Raw genomic sequence first — 19933 nt, forward strand, 5'->3', positions numbered from 1 at the left:
TGAAGGTTTAGAAAGTGTCTTTATTTCCATCAGCTTTCAGAAACAGATTTGCTCCACATGCTAACAACTGAGAAATTTTTAATAAAACTATTCTAAAAAATACAAATGTTTCAGCACTACATGTGTTTCTGTGAGAATCTGTGAGAGCGTTTCAGGTTATTGCTACAGTAACAGGTGGACGGACATGATAATGTTCAATAAATATACACTTTGTTCTTCTTTTTTTTTAAACTATACAATAATCACTCATTGTTTATTAATCATATTAATCATTAACTAATAAGCAGCATTTAGGAAGCAAATTAAGATCCTAATACTAATAATGTCTTTATATATTAGATGTAACTGTAGATAAAAAAAAATCTATACATAAAATATAAAATAAAATAAGATGCAGGGGAAATGATTTAAAATCGTTTCATTGTTAAGGTACCTAATAAATAAATAATGAAGATGAAAGGGTTTTAGTGGAAATCTGTTGGTGTCAGGGCAAACACACACGCCATACACGCGGGCACACACATTTACCAGTTACATTTTTTAAGTACATTTTTGAAACTTGCACTTTAAAACATTTCGGTTGTTTGTTGTTTTGAAAGAAAGAGAAAAATTCTGTGATTTATATCACCACAGGTTCGAGGTTTTCACTTTCTGAGTATTCCTTGTGCTAAGAAACCGGTGATCTAACTAAAAGTGTTTAAATTAGCATTTTATACTTTAGAATTATATATACATCATATTCAATACAATTCAATTCAATTTAATCCAAATGACCTTTTTTTTCCATTTTTTGTGTAGTTAATAAAGTTTTCTTCCTTTTGTTGTTAAACTTGCTTTGCTTCACATAAAAACAAACAAACAAAAAATAAAGGTTAAAAGCCTGAGTAAAAACAAACAAAAACAATAAAGTGAACATTTTAAAGTAAAAAAATATGTTTTAGGCTTAAAGCCTTCAAAATTTTCCCAGGAAAATAATAAACGCTCAAATTCTACCGGGATAGCTAAATCTGTATTAAAGAGCTGTATACATTAACTAGTTGGAACATTTGAAAGTATCACTATTTGAACATAAAAACCTTTACAGCACATTAAAAGACTTTACTATTACAACAAACTTCTCAGAAAGCATCTGTTTTTCCCTGCGAATTCTAAATGCTTTACTTTTGAACCTTATTTGCATCATTTCTAAAGTACACATTTTGTGTTTACTGAAAATCCCAAAACCAGAAATTTTTCAACGGCATGTTTCTGTAAAAAAATAAAGCCAAACCGTAGCAAGTACAAAAGACGTAAGCAAACATGTACAATAATATATTAAACAAAATACCCAAATCAATTATGAATTAAATTTGATGTGGATTTAATTCAATACAAATAAAATTCATATTCAATTACTTTATTTCGCTTTGCTTGTTTTTACCTGATTCTATTAAAATTTTCATTTACAGCAAAAACTGTAGCTAAAATCTTTAAACGTTTATGCTAATTAGCTGGATTGTTAATTATCTAGCTAGCAATATAGTTAATGATGAAATAACGCATTTTCACTTACAGTCCCCTCGATTCATTCCTGCCTTGTGTCGACCATCTTAAAAGTCATTCTGAGCTTCCCATGACCTCTAACCTTCTGCTGTCTCACATCTCACTTTGTCTTCCTGAACTTTCAGATTTACATGCCATGTTCTCAGATTCGTTTAATCTCTTTTCTTTCCTGCGTCTGTAATTTCTCCTCATCTTCATCCCTTGTACACACTTTCACCCTCCACCTTATTCATTTATGCTCTAAAGAAACAATTTAACACAAAATGAATTGCATCCCAAATATCTGTCTTCAACATTTACTTTATTAGCGAGGCAAAATGCGCTAACATGCAAGATCTACTTCGTCTAAAATCTTTTCTGTAAAATAAGTAAAAGAGTCTCAGGTGGTCGAGGATATAAAGTTTCGAAAGTGGGATTTTTTGGAAAAAAACAAGATGATATGAATTGTACTTAAACATGATTTTCTAAATATTTAATTAAAACATTTTATTGTGAGATTCAGTTATAAATCAACTACAGGCAAGTGATATTTAATGAACTAATTAAAGCTTAATGTTATACATAATAACTGCATACACATTAGAATACAATTAAAATAAGTTATTTGTATATGTGTGTAAATGTTTATAATGGTTTAATTAATACTCAATCACCGTCTATATAGCGGGGTCCTGGAGCCTATCCCAGGAGGCTTATGGCACGAGGCAGGGTTAACCCTGGACAGGGTGCCAATCCATCACAGGGCACATACACACATACTCCTTGCACACAGAGACAGGAATCGAACCCGGACCCTGGAGGTGCAAGGCGACAGTGCTAACCACTTCACCACCATGCCTTTATTACTACCTGCATTTATTACTATAAAAATATATAATCAGCTTTAATTAGTCAACTGAATACCACTCAATCATTAATGTTAAAGTGAAGTTATTTACAGGAAGAAGTTTAATTGTGGGTCTTGTGGCGAGAAAATAAAGATTATTTTATTAATAGAAAATATTTTGGACGAGAGAGATTTTACACATCATTACTGTATGATTTTGCATATTGTCCAAAACTAAAGAAGTAAATGTCAAACTCTAACAAAGTCTTGGTTTACGGAATTGACTAAACCAGTCAAACAGTCAGACCTGTACACACCGACCGGTACATTTAGACAAACAGACACAACAGTGAGAAAAATAATTCTCGGAACTTCCTCAAAAAAATAGAAAGATGAAAATGAAAGCGGCAGCCACATTGGATGTAAGTTGCAGCTTAAGTGTGTCAAAGTTACTGTAGGTTACCTAAACGCAGCTGAAATGTGTTGTTTCATTCATGTCCTAAAAAAGTCAGAAATCTAATGTATAACCTGTTTTTTTTCCCTTAACGTCCTGTACATCAGCAGGAGTTGATCAACCTTTGATCTTGCTAAACTGTTTTTTTTTTTCTTTTTTTGCGCTTTATTAGTTTTTCAAATCCCGGGTTTGACAAGGATGAAGAGGTGAGGGGGAAAAGATCTGTGTTAGACGTGAGCATCAGAATTTCTTTTTTTACTCTCAAGTTGGATTTAAAGAGAAGCACATGTTTTTATAAAAAAAAAAAAAAAACCTTTCATTAACAGTTAAACCCTAAAAAAAAAAAACCCAAACAAATTTTTTTTCTTTATTTTTTTGGTAGGTACTTGAAAAAAAATCCATCCTGTCCCATTGGCGTTAAGTTTATGATGTCACAGCGTTCCGTCCTCACCATGTTTATGTCCTCACCACAGTAGTGAGACCGAGAGACTGTCTCTGTTTGCGTTTGTCTTTCGGTTTTCCCTACAGGAGTACCATGTTTTTCTGTACTACCTACACATTATGTCACACTCACACACACACTTGTGGAAACAACATTGCGATCAGCTTCTGTTCACTAACTACAATGCTAATACGCTAATTCTGGTCATTTTAGCCACATAGAACTTTTTCTTTCGGACTTTTCCCACATATCTGAGAGAAATGCAGACATTTCAGATCTTTCGGTGCCATTTCCTCTGTCGCTGTGCCTTCACATTATAGCCAACTCGCTAATTTTATCATGATTTACTGTCAAATAATATAGAAAAACAGACAAGCCTTTGGAGACTGTATTCCCTGGTTGCTTAGCAACAGTGTTCTTTTCACATTGCGTATTTATTAGTGTTTTTTTTTTTTTTAACTCCAGCAATTTAAAGGAAGTTAATGGTTCCTAAGTGTTAGCTTGGTGCTAACGTGATATCGACGAGCATTATCAGAGCAGCAGCAGCAGCAGCAGTAGTGATCGAGCAGACAAAAAGCTGCTTCTAAAATTAATTGTAAGATGTCAAACAATTGTATTGTCTGTAAAATACATTATTGAAGTCATCTTTATTACGGATTAACTTTGTCTCCTGTTATTTTGAGCATCACTAAAGAAAGGGCAATCAAGGAACATGAGCGGCGTTGAAGAAACATCTGGAATGTGAGCATCTCCAGGGCGCTGACGGAATACGGGAGGGACGTACAGTAGGAGAGGACGGTTGGAGTTCTTCATTTCTGGGTGAGATACGCCCCGATGGTGAGGCCGACAGCCCCTAGTGCCGCCAAACTGAAGACAGAAGTTGTTAAGGATGGCCAAGAGCTGCTGAACACAGAGTCCTTCTTCCTCGTGTACAGCTCCACAAAGGCATCCTGGGAAAAAAATAAAAAAGGAGAAGCAAAAAAATAAATAATTAGAAGAAAGGGAAATCAGTACCATCCCACAGGACAGGTCTCAAATGTTTGAAATAATATTATTAAGAGAGACATTTTTGAGCTATTATTTATGAAGAATTCTATGATTATGCAAAGGAAAAGCATCTACAGCTACACGTTTATCAAGAGATTTAAATTCCATAAATATACAAATGTGCCTGTGCTGTATTTGCATACTGACTCCTAATCGGCTATATGTTATAATGCAACACCATGACTTGTTTATATTTGATCAAATCGAAGACATTTTAGCATCCTTTACAAAATCGCCACTCTCTGACCTTCTTGTAGATGTTCTTCTGCATTATTCACATGCAACCTTTTTACCTTGACATCCCAGTTGAGAGTTATAATAATTTTAAGTTCTTTTTACTCATAATTAATGCACTTTTTCTGGACAAGTGCTTCTAAGCCCACAAGGTGTCGCTGCAAGAGAGAGCGACCCGAGTCTGATGATCTACAGTATAATCGTTCAAACAGAAAACAGGCCATCGCACATAGCAAATATTTTAGCACTCTGGACAGGCCTAGGAGTGAGAACTCTTTAAGCTCAATAAGTTTGTGTTACTTCATTTGCAAATACACCTCACTTTTAAAACAAACACGACACATGAATCACGCTGACTCGGGCAAATCAATCCATCGATTTTTTTCCCCTAACACCTAGGTCTGTCTTCATCGATCAGGACGTGAGACAGCTTATCCCTAACACCACCACATTCAGTCATTTTCTTCAGGCTGCAGGTGTGGAAGAAAACGTCTCCTTTCTGTTGTTTGGAGGTTTGAGTTTCTGCCTTTAGCATACTTGACATTTGCAAGTTAATATTAGCGTGGGTCACTAAAAAACTACAAGAAAGCAGTGGAGTAAGAAATGAGTCCTGCCTTACTAAAACAAAAACATTTCCTGGCAGGAAGTGGCCTAATGGTTTCCATTAACCAGTACAATACCAATGAGACCATCAGACTTATATTCCCAAAACGGGTCTGATATTGTGTATATTGCTGAAAGGTTAGTTGTCCAAGTAACTTAGGAGTTAAATTTTATTTATTTTTTTACAGAGTTTTAACTGTATACTTTAAAAATATATTTTTTTAACAACTAAGTGAGTGTATATTATGACATATGACATGACAGTTATTTCTTTAAATGATAATTCACCTACAGAGAACCAGTCTTAATAAAAATGGCATTAAAGTTCATTTAACTTTAATAATGTTTCTGTTAAGAAAAATTGACACACACACACACACACACACACACATTTGTTGCATGCACTGACTGTGTCTCAACATGATCTCAATATTCGCAATGTCATTTTACAAAGTAGATACCGGAGACAGATGATATTTGTGATTCGCACTGGAGACAGACGTGATGTCAGTATTCCATCCTGACCAGTCAAATAAATATTTTTACTATAATATCTTTACTATACTTTTGAATAAATACACAATACAGTGAAACAGGGAGCTGCCCAATAGTCTGCACTATACTTTGTCGCTCTTTGCCCCTCCTGGTGGTAGGAATGTGAGTCAGACCATGGTTTGAGTGTTAAGAACACACACACACACACACAGTGTTCTGGTGTGTGCCGAGCGATCTGGGGGGTCGAGAGTCTAAAGAGCCATCTGCATGCCAACACATGCAGAAGACCAAACGTGCCTGATTAGGAACAGACACTTTATCTTCAAACACACACACACACATTCCATAAACACTCCTCGGCCAGGTATAACCACAGAGTCGTGTAACTAACTCCACCTTTCTGGCTCTAACTGGGAAATGGAAAGTTCTTTAAAGTGCACAGAGGGAGCCAGGATGTCCGGTAACACACAGCTGCTCTCATCTCAAATCGGATGGTTTTGTTCTTAACAGGATGTCTAATAGCTACAGCTAAAGTCATGCGCATAAAAGGGGGGAGCGGGGGGAGGAGGGGGTGTGTGGGACAGTTCCTCTTTGCGGTTTGTTTGGGAATAAGATTACGACACGATTACCTCACTCCTTACATAATCTCTCCACTTCACTGGCACGGGTCGGATCAGCGCACGTCAGAGCTCGAGCAGTGCACAATGGCCTCTATTTACAAAACCGTGTACAGTAAAACTCGGCCAAGTTCAGATTTTTTTTCCCATTTGTATGAAGTGTACACATTCAAACCATATAAAGTAACAATATGACCAAAAAAAAAAAACAAAGTCAATCAGCCAAAACATGTTTAAGGTCTCAGGTTTTTCCCATAAACACAGAACCAGTTTAAACTGATCCGTACTACGACACTGAAACTCCTTCTGTCTGTCAGTGGTGGTCAGTGATTATTCATTGGGAAAAAAGGAAAATGGTCATCGGGTGTAATGGTGATTAGTCATTGCGACTAAGTGATTGGTCATTGGGAATAATAATGATGATTGGTCATTGGGAATAATAATGATGATTGGTCATTGGGAATAATAATGATGATTGGTCATTGGGAATAATGGAGATCAGTGATCACTAGACTTGTTTAACTAACTAACACCACTAGTGCGGTCTTCAAACTTACCAAATCTAGCACCAAAGTCATAAGATTGAACACTGAAGTCACTGTAATTCTATTGTACTTCTTCATCACAAAATTCATTCCTATCCCAGACATTTCTCAATGAATGGTGTGAAAGTTTTGCCAGGTCTGACTCTCATGATGGCAATGTTCCTAATTTCTATTTTACTCAAAGCAACCAAAAAAAAAAAAAACTGCTGCCCATGCCCTTCTATTGTAAGATAAGTCTGTGATAGCGAGGAAAGTCCCACAGTAAGAATAGGAGGAAGTGTCGTGAGTGATTAAGACACGACACGGGTGAATATTTTTCCTGTTTTAAATTCCCCCAGGGTATAAAACACTGGACTGGATCACCTGCTCGACTTGTGCGATGCTACTATGATATAGCTGTCAAATGACAGAACGGGACAAAAGAATGCAAAAAGTGTATGGCCATATCATCACAGTAAAGAAAACTAGCATTAAACAGGTGAAAGGGCTAACTTGCAAAGTAGCAACACGCAAACATTCAGCTGTAGCTAAAAAGAAAGGCACTATGGTGTACTAGGTAAACCATAAATTAGCTCTCATAAACTAGTAGGCTAACTCGTAAACGAGCTCTCATAAACTAGTAGGCTAACATAAACTAGCTCTCATAAACTAGTAGGCTAACTCGTAAACTAGCTTTCATTAATGAGTAGGCTAACTCATAAACTAGCTTTTATAAACTGGTAGGCTAACTCATAAACTAGCTCTCATAAACTAGTAGGCTAACTCGTAAACCAGCTTTCATTAATGAGTAGGCTAACTCATAAACTACCTCTTATAAACTAGTAGGCTAACTCATAAACTAGCTTTCATAAACGAGTAGGCTAACTCATAAACTAGCTTTCATAAACGAGTAGGCTAACTCATAAACTAGCTTTCATAAACGAGTAGGCTAACTCATAAACTAGCTCTCATAAACTAGTAGGCTAACTCATAAACTAGCTCTCATAAACTGGTAGGCTAACTCATAAACTAGCTTTCATAAACTGGTAGGCTAACTCAAACTAGCTCTCATAAACGAGTAGGCTAACTCATAAACTAGCTCTCATAAACTAGTAGGCTAACTCATAAACTAGCTCTCATAAACTGGTAGGAGCTCATAAACTAGCTCTCATAAACGAGTAGGCTAACTCATAAACTAGCTCTCATAAACTAGTAGGCTAACTCATAAACTAGCTCTCATAAACTAGTAGGCTAACTCATAAACTAGCTCTCATAAACGAGTAGGCTAACTCATAAACTAGCTCTCATAAACTGGTAGGCTAACTCATAAACTAGCTCTCATAAACTAGTAGGCTAACTCATAAACTAGCGCTATGGCCAACCAGCGAACTTATGAAGTAACATTATAGCAAAGAGGCAAAGAATTTTAAACATGTAACCAAAAAAGTTTAAACAAAAAGGAACAAAGTTAAATTTTAAAACCAGCAAAGAAGAGAAAAGGGAAAATTCTAGAATGTTTATTAAAGAGGTAAATAAGAAGTCAAAGAACAAGAGTCTCCTGTTCTGTTACACCATAACCCGGTGTAACTCCAGACTCAGGTGTGAGTACAGACACTGTGTCCATGATGTAGCTGTTTCTACAGTACGTGTGTTCTGTGCGATGCCGTAATTAATGGCACCCTGCCTGACTGAGATCCGTGGTCACGAGCTGCTCCTGAGAACACAACAGCTGACTTTTATCTGAATGAATCAGAAGCCATGTGATGTGATGAACACTCACTCAGGCATGACAGTACTTTTCCCCAAATCTGTCCCATTAGCTGATGTAAGCTCAGTGTGCACAGTTTGTTGTTTGTTTTTTTGTTCCTGAGTAACGTGTGCCATGTACCTCGAACACTTGGCCTCCACTAGCTCTCAACCCTTCATAGATAACAACAAATGGAATTTAAGGTAGATATTGGAGCCAGATTAGCCTCAGAGAAGAAGCTAATACCACACTACCATGACTCTATTTGGGGTTAAAGGGGTGGAGCTATGTAAATTCTTTCCCCCCACTTTTTTAACAGCAGTCTACAGCGCACCTCATTTCTTTTTCTTCTCCATGTTTTTCCAGCAGTTAGCACATGTAGGCAAAGAGACAAGTCATAAGAGACCGAACTAGTGGAAAAGGGAATCGGCTGAGTGTCATGGGACAGTGGAAGAAGAACATCATGCTCTGTTTCATCATTTCACTAATTCTCTCACGTATAAACACACACACACACACACACAGACACACATGTGACCTCTCTCTCCACTAGTGAGATGAAATGGAGCATGCCTGTTTTCCATTACATATCCCTAGTGTTGTTGGATAAATACGATTTCGCAGCATGGATGGTCACAAGACGACGCTAATTCTGCAACACCTTGAGGTGTCATGATTCCTAGCGGTGATCTCAAACATGCTCCCTTTTTGGCTCTAGTCTGCATGAAGAAAGAGCTTTTTTTTTAAAAGCTCACAGACTAGTCTAAAAAAAAAACATGCTAGCATTATAGTTAACAAGCCGACACGAACTAGCATCAAACTCATAGGCTATCAAAAGGTTAAAAGGTTTTCCAACAGAAAGTTTCTGAAAATGGTGTGAACCTTCACTGTAATCTGTTCACAGGACCGTTACCATGGCTACAACCTTGTACTAATGTAAAAATATTTTTACCCTACCCCACGTACACAGCACTTTGTTTTAGACTGTCTCATTTGATCGTGTATCAGTTCAGTCAAGCAGGACAACGGTGGTGGCCATGTTTGTGCAGATCAGCTCTGATTTAAGGACGCGTGAACGGGTGGGATGAAAGCAGCCAGCAAAGATGAAGGAGGCTGAGATTGCTCTTTGAAAGTTTATCCTGGAGATTTTATCCTACAACAACAATTCCAGCATCATGACTAGCCATGAGTGGACACTCAACTGTACGATCCACTCTGAGATAGGAAACACAACAACCAAAAGCAAGACTGTGTTTTAAAGGGCTTTAAAATGCAGATTTTTCTAGAGGTAAAGTTTAAATAGCAGAAATGTTTATGTCTGATGTTGACTTCTTTATAAACGTGTTAACATTTTACTCAGTTAAATGTAAAGGTATGGAGTCAAGAAGTATTCACGTTTAAACATACACAGGTATTCAAGTGTAAAAACATAACGATGAAATGACAATCCTGCCTGATCAGTCAAGAGGAAAACTTTCTGCTAACTCATGCAAACCTAGACTGTATCTTGCTGGTTAGCTAATGTTTAACAACCCTTTAGAAAAGCAAGACAAACAAAACTAGGTAGTTAATATAATAAGCTAATTTTGCACACTGATGTACAAAACCTAACTATTTAAATACATTCACAAGCTAATTTACAAAACTTAACTAGTTAGTTAACTTAAACAAACTAGTCAGCAAATTAAAACAAATAAAAAACAAAGCTAGCTAAGATAATTACTGACCGAGAAACTGTCCAAGGATTGTATTTCCAAGAGTGGATTTACATGCATGGGAAAATGTGAGAAAATTAAGTCAGAAAAGCAAGAAATAAAGGAAGAAGTCAGAGTTTTAAGTAGAAAAGTCATTTTGAAAAACTCAGTTTTTCAACTGAAAAGTTAGAATTGTTAGAAATAAGGAAAAAATTCTATTTGAAAAGGGAAAATTAGTCAGAATTTTAAGTAAAAACTCAGAATTGTAAGAAACTAAGTCAAAATTTTAAATAGAAAGGTAAAATTTTAAGGAATCAAATTAGACTTTCAACTAGAAAAGTGAGAATTGTGAGAAATAAAGTCAGAATTTAAAGCAAAAAAAAAAAAAAATTGTGAGAAACTTATTATTTCAAGTAAAAAGTCACAAAATAGTCAGTTGGAATTAATAAAGTCAAAATTTCCAGTAGAAAAGTGAGATTTTAAGTAGAATATTAAGTCAGAATTGTGAGAATTAAAGCTGAACAGATCCCAAATGTTTTGAAATGTAAGAGGTTTATTGAATGCTAATAATAAGCTAATTTTGCACACTGATGTACAAAACCTAACTATTTAAATACATTCACAAGCTAATTTACAAAACTTAACTAGTTAGTTAACTTAAACAAACTAGTCAGCAAATTAAAACAAATAAAAAACAAAGCTAGCTGTCTAATTTCGTAAACTGATATACAAAAATCAAATCGTTTGATAAATTCACAAACTTATTTACAAAATATAATCAGTTAACTCATTTCAAAAACTAATTTGCGAAACCCAACTAGTTAGCTAACTTAACCTAACCAGTTAGCTAATTTAATAAACATAAGTAGCTAGCTTATTCTGCAAACTACTTTGTAGGAAAAAAAAAGAAATAACAATCTTACTAAATTAGTTAATTTCAAAAAACTTATTGTCAAGGCTAATTAAAAAAAACTTAATTAGCTAATTTATTAAACTTAAACTTAACTCAACATTATAATTTGAAATAAACAACATTTTAAAGCCACACTGTCCTGAATAAACAAGATCGCAAACAAATATCTGGTGTCTGAGATGGGCAAGTTTTTAAGGTAAAACAACAACAACTGTAAATAATAAAAAGCATTTAATTGTTATAATAATCAAGTAAAATGCACATCTAATCAACTATTCTTTATAACCACAGTAACAAAATAAACTTGCTCAGTTTAACACGATTGAAAAAGTTTAACAGCTGCTGAGATAACCTTGTATCTTCATCTACCTGAACTTGTAATGGCGTAGCGTATGCAATATTACATTCCATTTGTTTACATGTAAACATAAGTTAGCTTTTTCTTCAGGTAATTAGCAAGCTGACTTAGCTGCCTATACATTGTGTATAACCCGAACTTGTGGGGGAAAAAACCTCTTCCTGCTGATGGAGGGTGTTTAACTGAACAGCTTTATCAGCAGAAGAGTTTAATAAGGTCAGCGCGGGTCTTTGTCTCATCTCCTACGCAGAACTTGTGTTACCTCAGCGCAAACCCTATCCTTCACAAGGCTCCCTCAGACGTCTAATGAAAACAAAAGCGGGATTCTTTCACTGGGTGTCGGGTCGTGCCATGGTTACTGCGGCGATATTGCCGTGCTTTTCTCACCAGTCGCTGGTTTTAGGTAAGGTCCTGATCCTGTACAGGATGGCCGCGTGTTTTTCCTGCTTGTGAAAATCATGCATATTCAATACCTCTAGTAGTACCTCCTGTGATTAGTTTTCTAAAGTAATGAGAAGCTGTACTATATGGTTACAATTTTTTTTCTTTTTTACAATTTCTACACAATTTTCTTCTTTGGATGTGATCATGTGATTTTATAATCCTCGAAGGTATGTATGGTTAGCTAGCTTTTTTTTAGCAAGCTGCACTTCACTGCCCCTACTGGTCCAGCTTTTTTTTTTTTATTATTCATGAATGTTGCCATAATTCAACAAAATATATTGTTTTATAAATGCAATCAATCACATTTACACAACTTTACAAACATCACCTACATGGAATCAATCAGTGTTTGAAAGTTCCTTTCTTTGGTCTGGTCCTGAAGCTGCAAAAGATAATATAGCTTTCAGCAAAAGCATCAGCTAGAGAGTAATTGTTTTTAATTAGCTGTTTTCCCATAATGCTGATCAGTTTCTACATTCTGATCATACAGAACCATGTAAAAATATACAACACCGCATAACATCGTGCTGCGCCTGAGCGCCGAGCCCGAGCCCATGGGAACGACACACTCAGGGCTCTGGAGCCAAACTGCACAGTGTGAATAAGCAACACAACCCTGTGGTTTAACTATCACACTGAAAAGGTGGGAACGGCTCTGGCGTAAACACCGACAACGTTTTATACACAAGTGGTTGCATCAGACAACAACCACCTTAAAACGGGTACTTAATTACACGCCGCACGTCTGATTATCACGTATGCGACACAGGACCTAGACAATACAGTCGACAGCCACAAGACCAGGCGTGAGCGGCCGCGAGATTGTTTACGCTTGTGTCCGAGTGAGGACAAAAGATGAGACTGAAAGATACAGCATTCTGGGGTAATTCTTGGATAAATAATTGGCTGAGTCATGTGACATCATGTAAAACCAGTAGCAGGTGGTTATGATTTTGATTTTAGTGTGAACAACAATCTATCACGTAAATACCAATTAACCTTCAGTCCATAATACTTAAAGCGCTAGTCCAGCTAACGGGAAGTTGCTATTATAACAAGGTTCCTCCAAGGTTACTCTGCAACCTTCAAACATATGGCCTTTGTTATAACAACATTCTACTGTTTCACTATGGGCTGTAATTCTGATCTTGGTTTAACACTGAAAGTTCAGACCTTACTTCTGTTTTTCATGAGATTGGTGAGAAATAACGAAACAGAAGCAGTTTGGCGTCCAGCATCAGTTCAATGTAAGTCATAATGTCACGCTGAAACTATAGCTGTGAATAGAGTGTATCTTGTGCACGTCTTTACCTTAATTAAGTGTTTTGCGGCTTCATTTAGTTAAACAACATCACATGATACGCTGGGCAAATGCTGTTTAAATCATTTAATATTGCTTTTATCTTCCCTTGTATTACACCTTACAAATTCATACAGTATTTTCTTTCCCAGATTTTTTTTCCAGGTTTAAATACTAGTAGTACACCTAGTAAATCTAATTTTTCTCCCCTTTAAAACAAAGCATTTACTTAATTGCAACTTTATTCCTTTTAAATCTGACTTTATATATATATTCTTTTGGCAATTTACATTTTTTAGGCAATCTGGCCTTTTTAGGCTTCCCCTCATCTGAAGTATTTGAGCCAGGAAAAAAGAATTCCAGTCTAGAGGCCTATTTTAGCTGTGGTTTGGCAAACTGTGAGATCTTGTCCTTGCTGAAAGAATCATATGCAACTAAATTAAAAGTCTCCGATCCCTGGAGAGGAGAAGAAACAAGGCCGATGGTGCAGAGGTGGCCTCGCTCATACAGCAATAGCTTCCATCTTTCAAGCTGACAACAGAGGGATTGTAGGGTGCACCAGAAACATTGGATGGCTGAGATAATTACTAACCGAGAAACTGTCCAAGGATTGTATTTCCAAGAGTGGATTTACATGCATGGGAAAATGTGAGAAATTAAGTCAGAAAAGCAAGAAATAAAGGAAGAAGTCAGAGTTTTAAGTAGAAAAGTCAGAATTGTGAAAAACTTAGTTTTTCAACTGAAAAGTTAGAATTGTTAGAAATAAGGAAAAAATTCTATTTGAAAAGGGAAAATTAGTCAGAATTTTAAGTAAAAAGTCAGAATTGTAAGAAACTAAGTCAAAATTTTAAATAGAAAGGTAAAATTTTAAGGAATCAAATTAGACATTCAACTAGAAAAGTGAGAATTGTGAGAAATAAAGTCAGAATTTAAAGCAAAAAAAAAATCTAAATTGTGAGAAACTTATTATTTCAAGTAAAAAGTCACAAAATAGTCAGTTGGAATTAATAAAGTCAAAATTTCCAGTAGAAAAGTGAGATTTCAAGTAGAATATTAAGTCAGAATTGTGAGAATTAAAGCTGAACAGATCCCAAATGTTTTGAATTGTAAGAGGTTTATTGAATGCTATGTTGTTGGTCAGTGTTACATTTTAATTTCTCGTCAGTAGTTTTTTTTCCTTTTTAAAATATGTCTATGACGTGTTCTTTCAGAGAGCTTGAGGAAACACCCTACATCCTGACAGCATGAGGCTTGGAGACATGGTAGGATCCAGCCAGCCGGTCTGCGAAAGCCAAGCATTCCCCTGTGGCTTGTTGTGTCTTCGGAAAGAGTAACGTGTCCTCCCTGTTCTGTAAGCAAGGACAATGTCGATCTAAAAATCTGTGTTACAGATATGACCTTCGTGCACTTTATCTGCGACAGGAAGCACTGGGCACTTTTCTAATAGACTACGACTATTACATGTTTCAGATACAGTAGATCACATCATGCATATATTTAAGCACGCATAGTGTCATTTCCGAAAGATTTTCTGATTTTTTGAGGCCAGATTGTTGCTCAGACTGTGAGTGGATTGTCTCATACACAAATAGCTAGAAATCTACACATTAAACAGAATTATAAGGAAGAACATGAACATGGTCGACCTGAAGTCGTCTGTTGAGAAGAACAACCATATTCCTAAGTTTTTAATTTTAAGGACAGTAATAATAAATGAGCTTCATTAGCTTGGTTATTATGAAAGTGCAGCCTGGTAGAAGCCCGGGAGAACGTCGACTTGACGGTGCACTTCATAATCAGTATTGATGACGACCACATGTAAAACATGCCCTTATTTGCTTCTTTTTTCAAATGGCATCAATAATTGTAAGTCTTGAGGACCGTGGTTTGATGAAAGGATCCACACCAGTACGACCAGCACTGAAGTACTTTTCCCATCTAGCGTGATCCTGTAATCTGTCATGCTGACAGCTGGTTGGCTTACCAAGAGACAGAGAAAAAGGGAGAGAGAGGGAGCAAAAAGAGAGGAGAGAGTGTGTGAGAGGCGTCTTGGTCTCTGGAGATGAGCTAACTTTTCCATGGTGAAGCCAGAGAATGCCAGACACGTGGGCTTTCATTACAGAGGCACGTCATTTAGGGCCAAACGTCTAGCCAGGGTGATAAGTGAAAACCGAAATTAGACCAAACAAGCCACACCTACGGTATAGCGGAGGAAAGGAAAAGACAACAACCTTATGTAATAGGTCCAATATTGCATAAACTACAATATGTATAAAGTGTGAAACCCCTTAAGGCACGGAAGGGTCCAGACGATCATCAGAAACAAATTGGTTTTCTTTAAGATATGGATTTCATGAATCATGACCTAATATGCTTTTTCTGATGTGTTGCTGAAGCAGATGATGTAATGTTATGTTGTTGCACTTGAGCTAAACCTAAGTACCGTGATATTTTACAGAATGATTTTGTTTGTCATATCGCCTGCCCCTAGCAGCAAAAACAAATCACAAATATATTCAGCTTTACACTGAAATGTAGCTCTGAATTGTAAACTATTTATAGATCCACATTTCATTTTGTGAAGCTACTTATTTGGTGGGAAAACTTAAGACCAAACTATCAACTTTAAATAATTTTGCCTAAATGCAAATACCAAATGCTTCAAGGACTTTTAAAATATTTTTTTGGGCAGTTGTCAAGCATCTTATATAAAAAAAAAGTACTATTGGCTTCGGGAAAAAAAGGGATGTCATATAATATCCTAATTGAGAGAGAACAGAGGGCTGACATGGAGCTCAGGTTACGCTGTGACAGTTTGAGCTTTGATTTACAGGGTTTAGAAGCGTCTCAGTCACGCTACAGCTTCTTGCCATCCGTCTCAGGGTTTCCAACTGGTAGATGAAGTTGAAATAATAAAACTCCTTTGAGCCTGAGTGAACACCGCCCTCCCCCCCTTTTTTTATTAGAGTGAAAACGGGATGCTTTTGGCATGACTTTGGAAAGGAGCCATTGGTCAGACAAGTGAATTAAGAATGGTTAATGAGACCTGGGGTCTTGGATAACCATCCAAGAAATCGAGGGGAGGGTACTTGGCATTGTTCTTGTTGGGTAAATGAAGGTATAAGCTGTCATGCTGTGGTATTATTTTGAAAAGAAGCTATCAACTAGACAAATGAATCAAGTAACAGAACCTTAGCTTCTCGCATGACGGACTTGAGAACTTCTCTACAGCATCCCTCAAAGCTGGGTGTACCTGGGAGTGGCGTGTTATGATAGAACCTATCATGCAGGCTTTCTTCTCCCTTTGGAACGCAGGTTTTTTTTTTATCCTGGTCATGGAGTCTCCTGTCCTGCATTTTAGGGTTCCCTCCCTCCCTTTGACTTATACTTCATGAAGCACCAAGTGGTTAAATCAGGTGTGTGGGAATGTGGAAAACATGAAAATGTTGAACTAGGGTAAACATGTGGTTTGGAGAAAATTGGTGACAACTAGAAAGTGTATTAAGAATGGTTAAAAGGGTGATGCTTTAGAAGAGTGACAACCAGGGAATTGTTGTAATGTTCTGAGAAGGCTTACACTTTTGGACCAACTGGACCAAACCTCCATTCATTCGTCATAAGAATACAGTCTTTTCTTGATTAGAATCACGTTGGATCCTGAGTCTATCTTGAAAAATACATGGATTTAATATTGTGATGCCCGTCACACCTGGAGGGATTGGGGGAATCTGGAGAACCTGAAGGAAACCCACCTGGACCACTCTGGAGAGAACATATGAAATTCCACTGAGCCTAGGATCAAATCCAGTATCCTGTAGCTGAACATGAGGTAAAACCAGACAAACCCTTGATCTCATGTCGAGTTCTGTCCTGAGGTAATAACTGTAACCTTTTTCATGATGTTTCATTCAAACATTTCCCAGAAAATAAAGATACCTGTCTCTGCTGAATGCATTCCTCACATGACTAGGACACAATCCAAAAAAAACACTGTCTAATAAAGACCTCCACACTCCTCCACACCTTCTTTGTTAACATCTTTATTATAATTTTTTTTTGTTTTCTTTCGTTTCTCATTCCCGTCTTCGTCTCTGGTCTGAGCAGGAAAGCAGGGAAAAGTTCAAGTCCACCCCAGCAACCAACTGATTCCTGTCCAAAAAGCTGGGAGGAGGAATTAGAGGAATGCGCTGGTGCTTTGAGACAAACAACTTCACTTTGTTTCCTGCTCGCTCTGATACAGGAGGAATGCAAGCATTCTCAAAAAGACACGGCTCCACAAAGACTAACATTTACTGCCGTTACGCAGTTAAAACACTCTGTTCTCATGTTACTTTCTGGCTGCCACATGAGCTTGCTTAAGCGTTACAGATCAAATCTGATGTTTCTGATTCTTGTAAAATATTTACAAAGATTCTGCTGCAACTCATCTGGAGAAATTTTCTAAGCTACAAGGTCTAAAGCAGACTTATGCAGAGCCAGTGGCTGCCTTTGAATGGGAAAGTCATTTTAAGATGTGGGCTCAAAAGTATTGCCACCCTTGACATTGGCCATCTGTGAGAACTCCAATCATTAACAGAGGATATTACGGTGTACAGTATATAGTATAAAGTATAACTAGAAGGTGAGCACACCACACCGAATCTGGTGTATTTCGTTTACATTGACTCGTTTCATTTATATCACAAAGATAATTAGCTGGTTAGTTTATTTACAAAGCCAACATCTGGCAACAAAGTCTATGAAATAATTAAAATCGAACAACGTTCCTGCTTCGCTGAAATAAACACAGGATGCGACTAAAGGCTTTGATTAAATGCAAAATTTGGATATCACTGTCCGGACCACAGGGGACGCGAACGTAAGTCCTCTCCTCCCATCCGACATAAATACTTAGCGAAGATAATATTAGTTTGCAAGCCACTGACAGCGCTGAAGGTCACAACCATCTATGTCAAGGATGTACGAGACAACAGGCAGTTAAATCCCTGTTGAATGTTGCACCGTGCAAATATGCAGATTTTACAGCACTCCCTCTTACTCTCTCTCTTTTTCTCTCTTTTTTTCATTAAATCATTCAGAGTTATTCAAGAGTGAAGGCCAAACCACAAAAAAATTATTAGGCTTTTTTTGTTTAAATAGGAGGATGGAGATTGCAACATCAATCTTTTCTACTTTGGGTGGACCACATGAGAAAACAAAACAAAACAGAAAATTGAGCAAAGAAAAGAAAAGAAAGCGGATCAGAAGATGAGAAGTTAGGCCTTGTGTTGTAATTTAAAGCAAGAGAAATTATTTTTCAATAATTATTTCCACCAACATGAACGAGGTGGGTGGCACAGTGGTGAAGTGGTTAGCACTGTCGCCTTGCACTTCCAGGGTCCGGGTTCGATTCCCAGCCAAGCTCGATTCCCATCTCTGTGTGCATGGAGTTTGCATGTTCTCCTCGTGCTTGGTGGGATGCCTCTGGGTATTCCAGTTTACTCCCACAGTCCAAAGATACGCAGGTAAGGCTAATTGGTGTTCCCAAATTATGTGTGTCCTGCGATGGATTGGCACCCTGTCCAGGGTGTTACCCTTTCTTGTGCCCTAAGTCTCCTGGAATAGGCTCCAAGTCCCTGTGACCCTGAATACAGGATAAAGCAGTATAGAAGATGAGTGAGTGAGTGAGGTGGTAGTGCCGGGGCAGAGCTGGTTAAATAGCAAACCTCCTAAGAATGGGCTTTGTATTTCCATGGGACAGAGAGTCACATCATCATGTCACCATATACGTTGTTGTGCGTCTCTACTTTCTTACTAGCGGCAAACACAACATCAACGATGGCGAAGTTCAATGTGGCTTTGAAAGCAGTCCTCCCAGTTTTTTCAGAGTTGCTCATTGCATATTGAGTCCATTTTTTAAAGAGGGCGATTATAAACTTTTAGTTAGTTGTAATAATCCAATTCCTCAGCTTCTGACATAAGTAGTTCTTTGTTCTGAAAGTTTTTTGGCTGTCTGAAAACAAAGAACTAGTTCAAAATTGGGCACAAGCTCTGAACTAGCTCCTGAACCACCTTGGTGGAAAAGAGGGATGAAGAAACCTTTGAAGGATCCTTGTTTTTAACCTATGAGGAACACATGAGGCACCCTGATTGATTTGTTTAGTCATTATAAAATAAAAGATGTGAAGGCTTCTGCAATGAACCATATTTACATATCCGGAGATTATATGCACCACCACCGAGTTCAATTCCTAGGTGATGCTGTAACCTCTCGCAGCCGGAGGTCTAGAGAGGTGATTGGCCGAGCTCTCTCAGAGGGGAGGGATGAGAGGTATTTAGTGCTCCCACATTAATCACGGCTTTACAGCCAATCAGGTGCGCCTGTGAGCACGCGCACGTGGAAGGAGAGGATAGCGCTGTCCTCCGAGTGTGTTACTACGCCCCCAACAGTGTGTGAGCGAGCAGTCCGAAAAGATGCGGTCGGCTGGCGTCACGTAGTTCGGCGGAAACACGTTATAGTCTTCGGCCCTCCCGAATCAGTGGTAGTAGTAGCCGTAATGTGGGAGCCCCCTAGTGACGGGGAGGAATTGGACACGACTAAATTAGGGAGAAAATCAGGGAAAAGTGAGGGTGTATTTGGGGGTTTGTCCAGTTGCATACTTTCATAAGTATAATTTTACTTATGAAAGCACATGTGCTTTAGTAGTTTGATGT

At 37.5% G+C, this 19933-nt stretch overlaps 1 protein-coding gene across 1 annotated transcript in view; it reads right to left on the reverse strand.

The window, feature by feature from the left end:
• Positions 1-19933, reverse strand: part of bcl2b (BCL2 apoptosis regulator b) — a 38395-nt gene continuing 18462 nt past the window's right edge. Inside the window, exon 2 of the mRNA XM_053498011.1 lies at positions 1-4214. Coding sequence (XP_053353986.1) covers positions 4074-4214 — 141 coding nt within the window. The 3' untranslated portion in view covers positions 1-4073. The remainder of the gene's footprint in view (positions 4215-19933) is intronic.

This window comes from Clarias gariepinus, chromosome 1 (assembly GCF_024256425.1).
Source record: "Clarias gariepinus isolate MV-2021 ecotype Netherlands chromosome 1, CGAR_prim_01v2, whole genome shotgun sequence".
In the NCBI taxonomy this organism is placed as follows: domain Eukaryota; kingdom Metazoa; phylum Chordata; class Actinopteri; order Siluriformes; family Clariidae; genus Clarias; species Clarias gariepinus.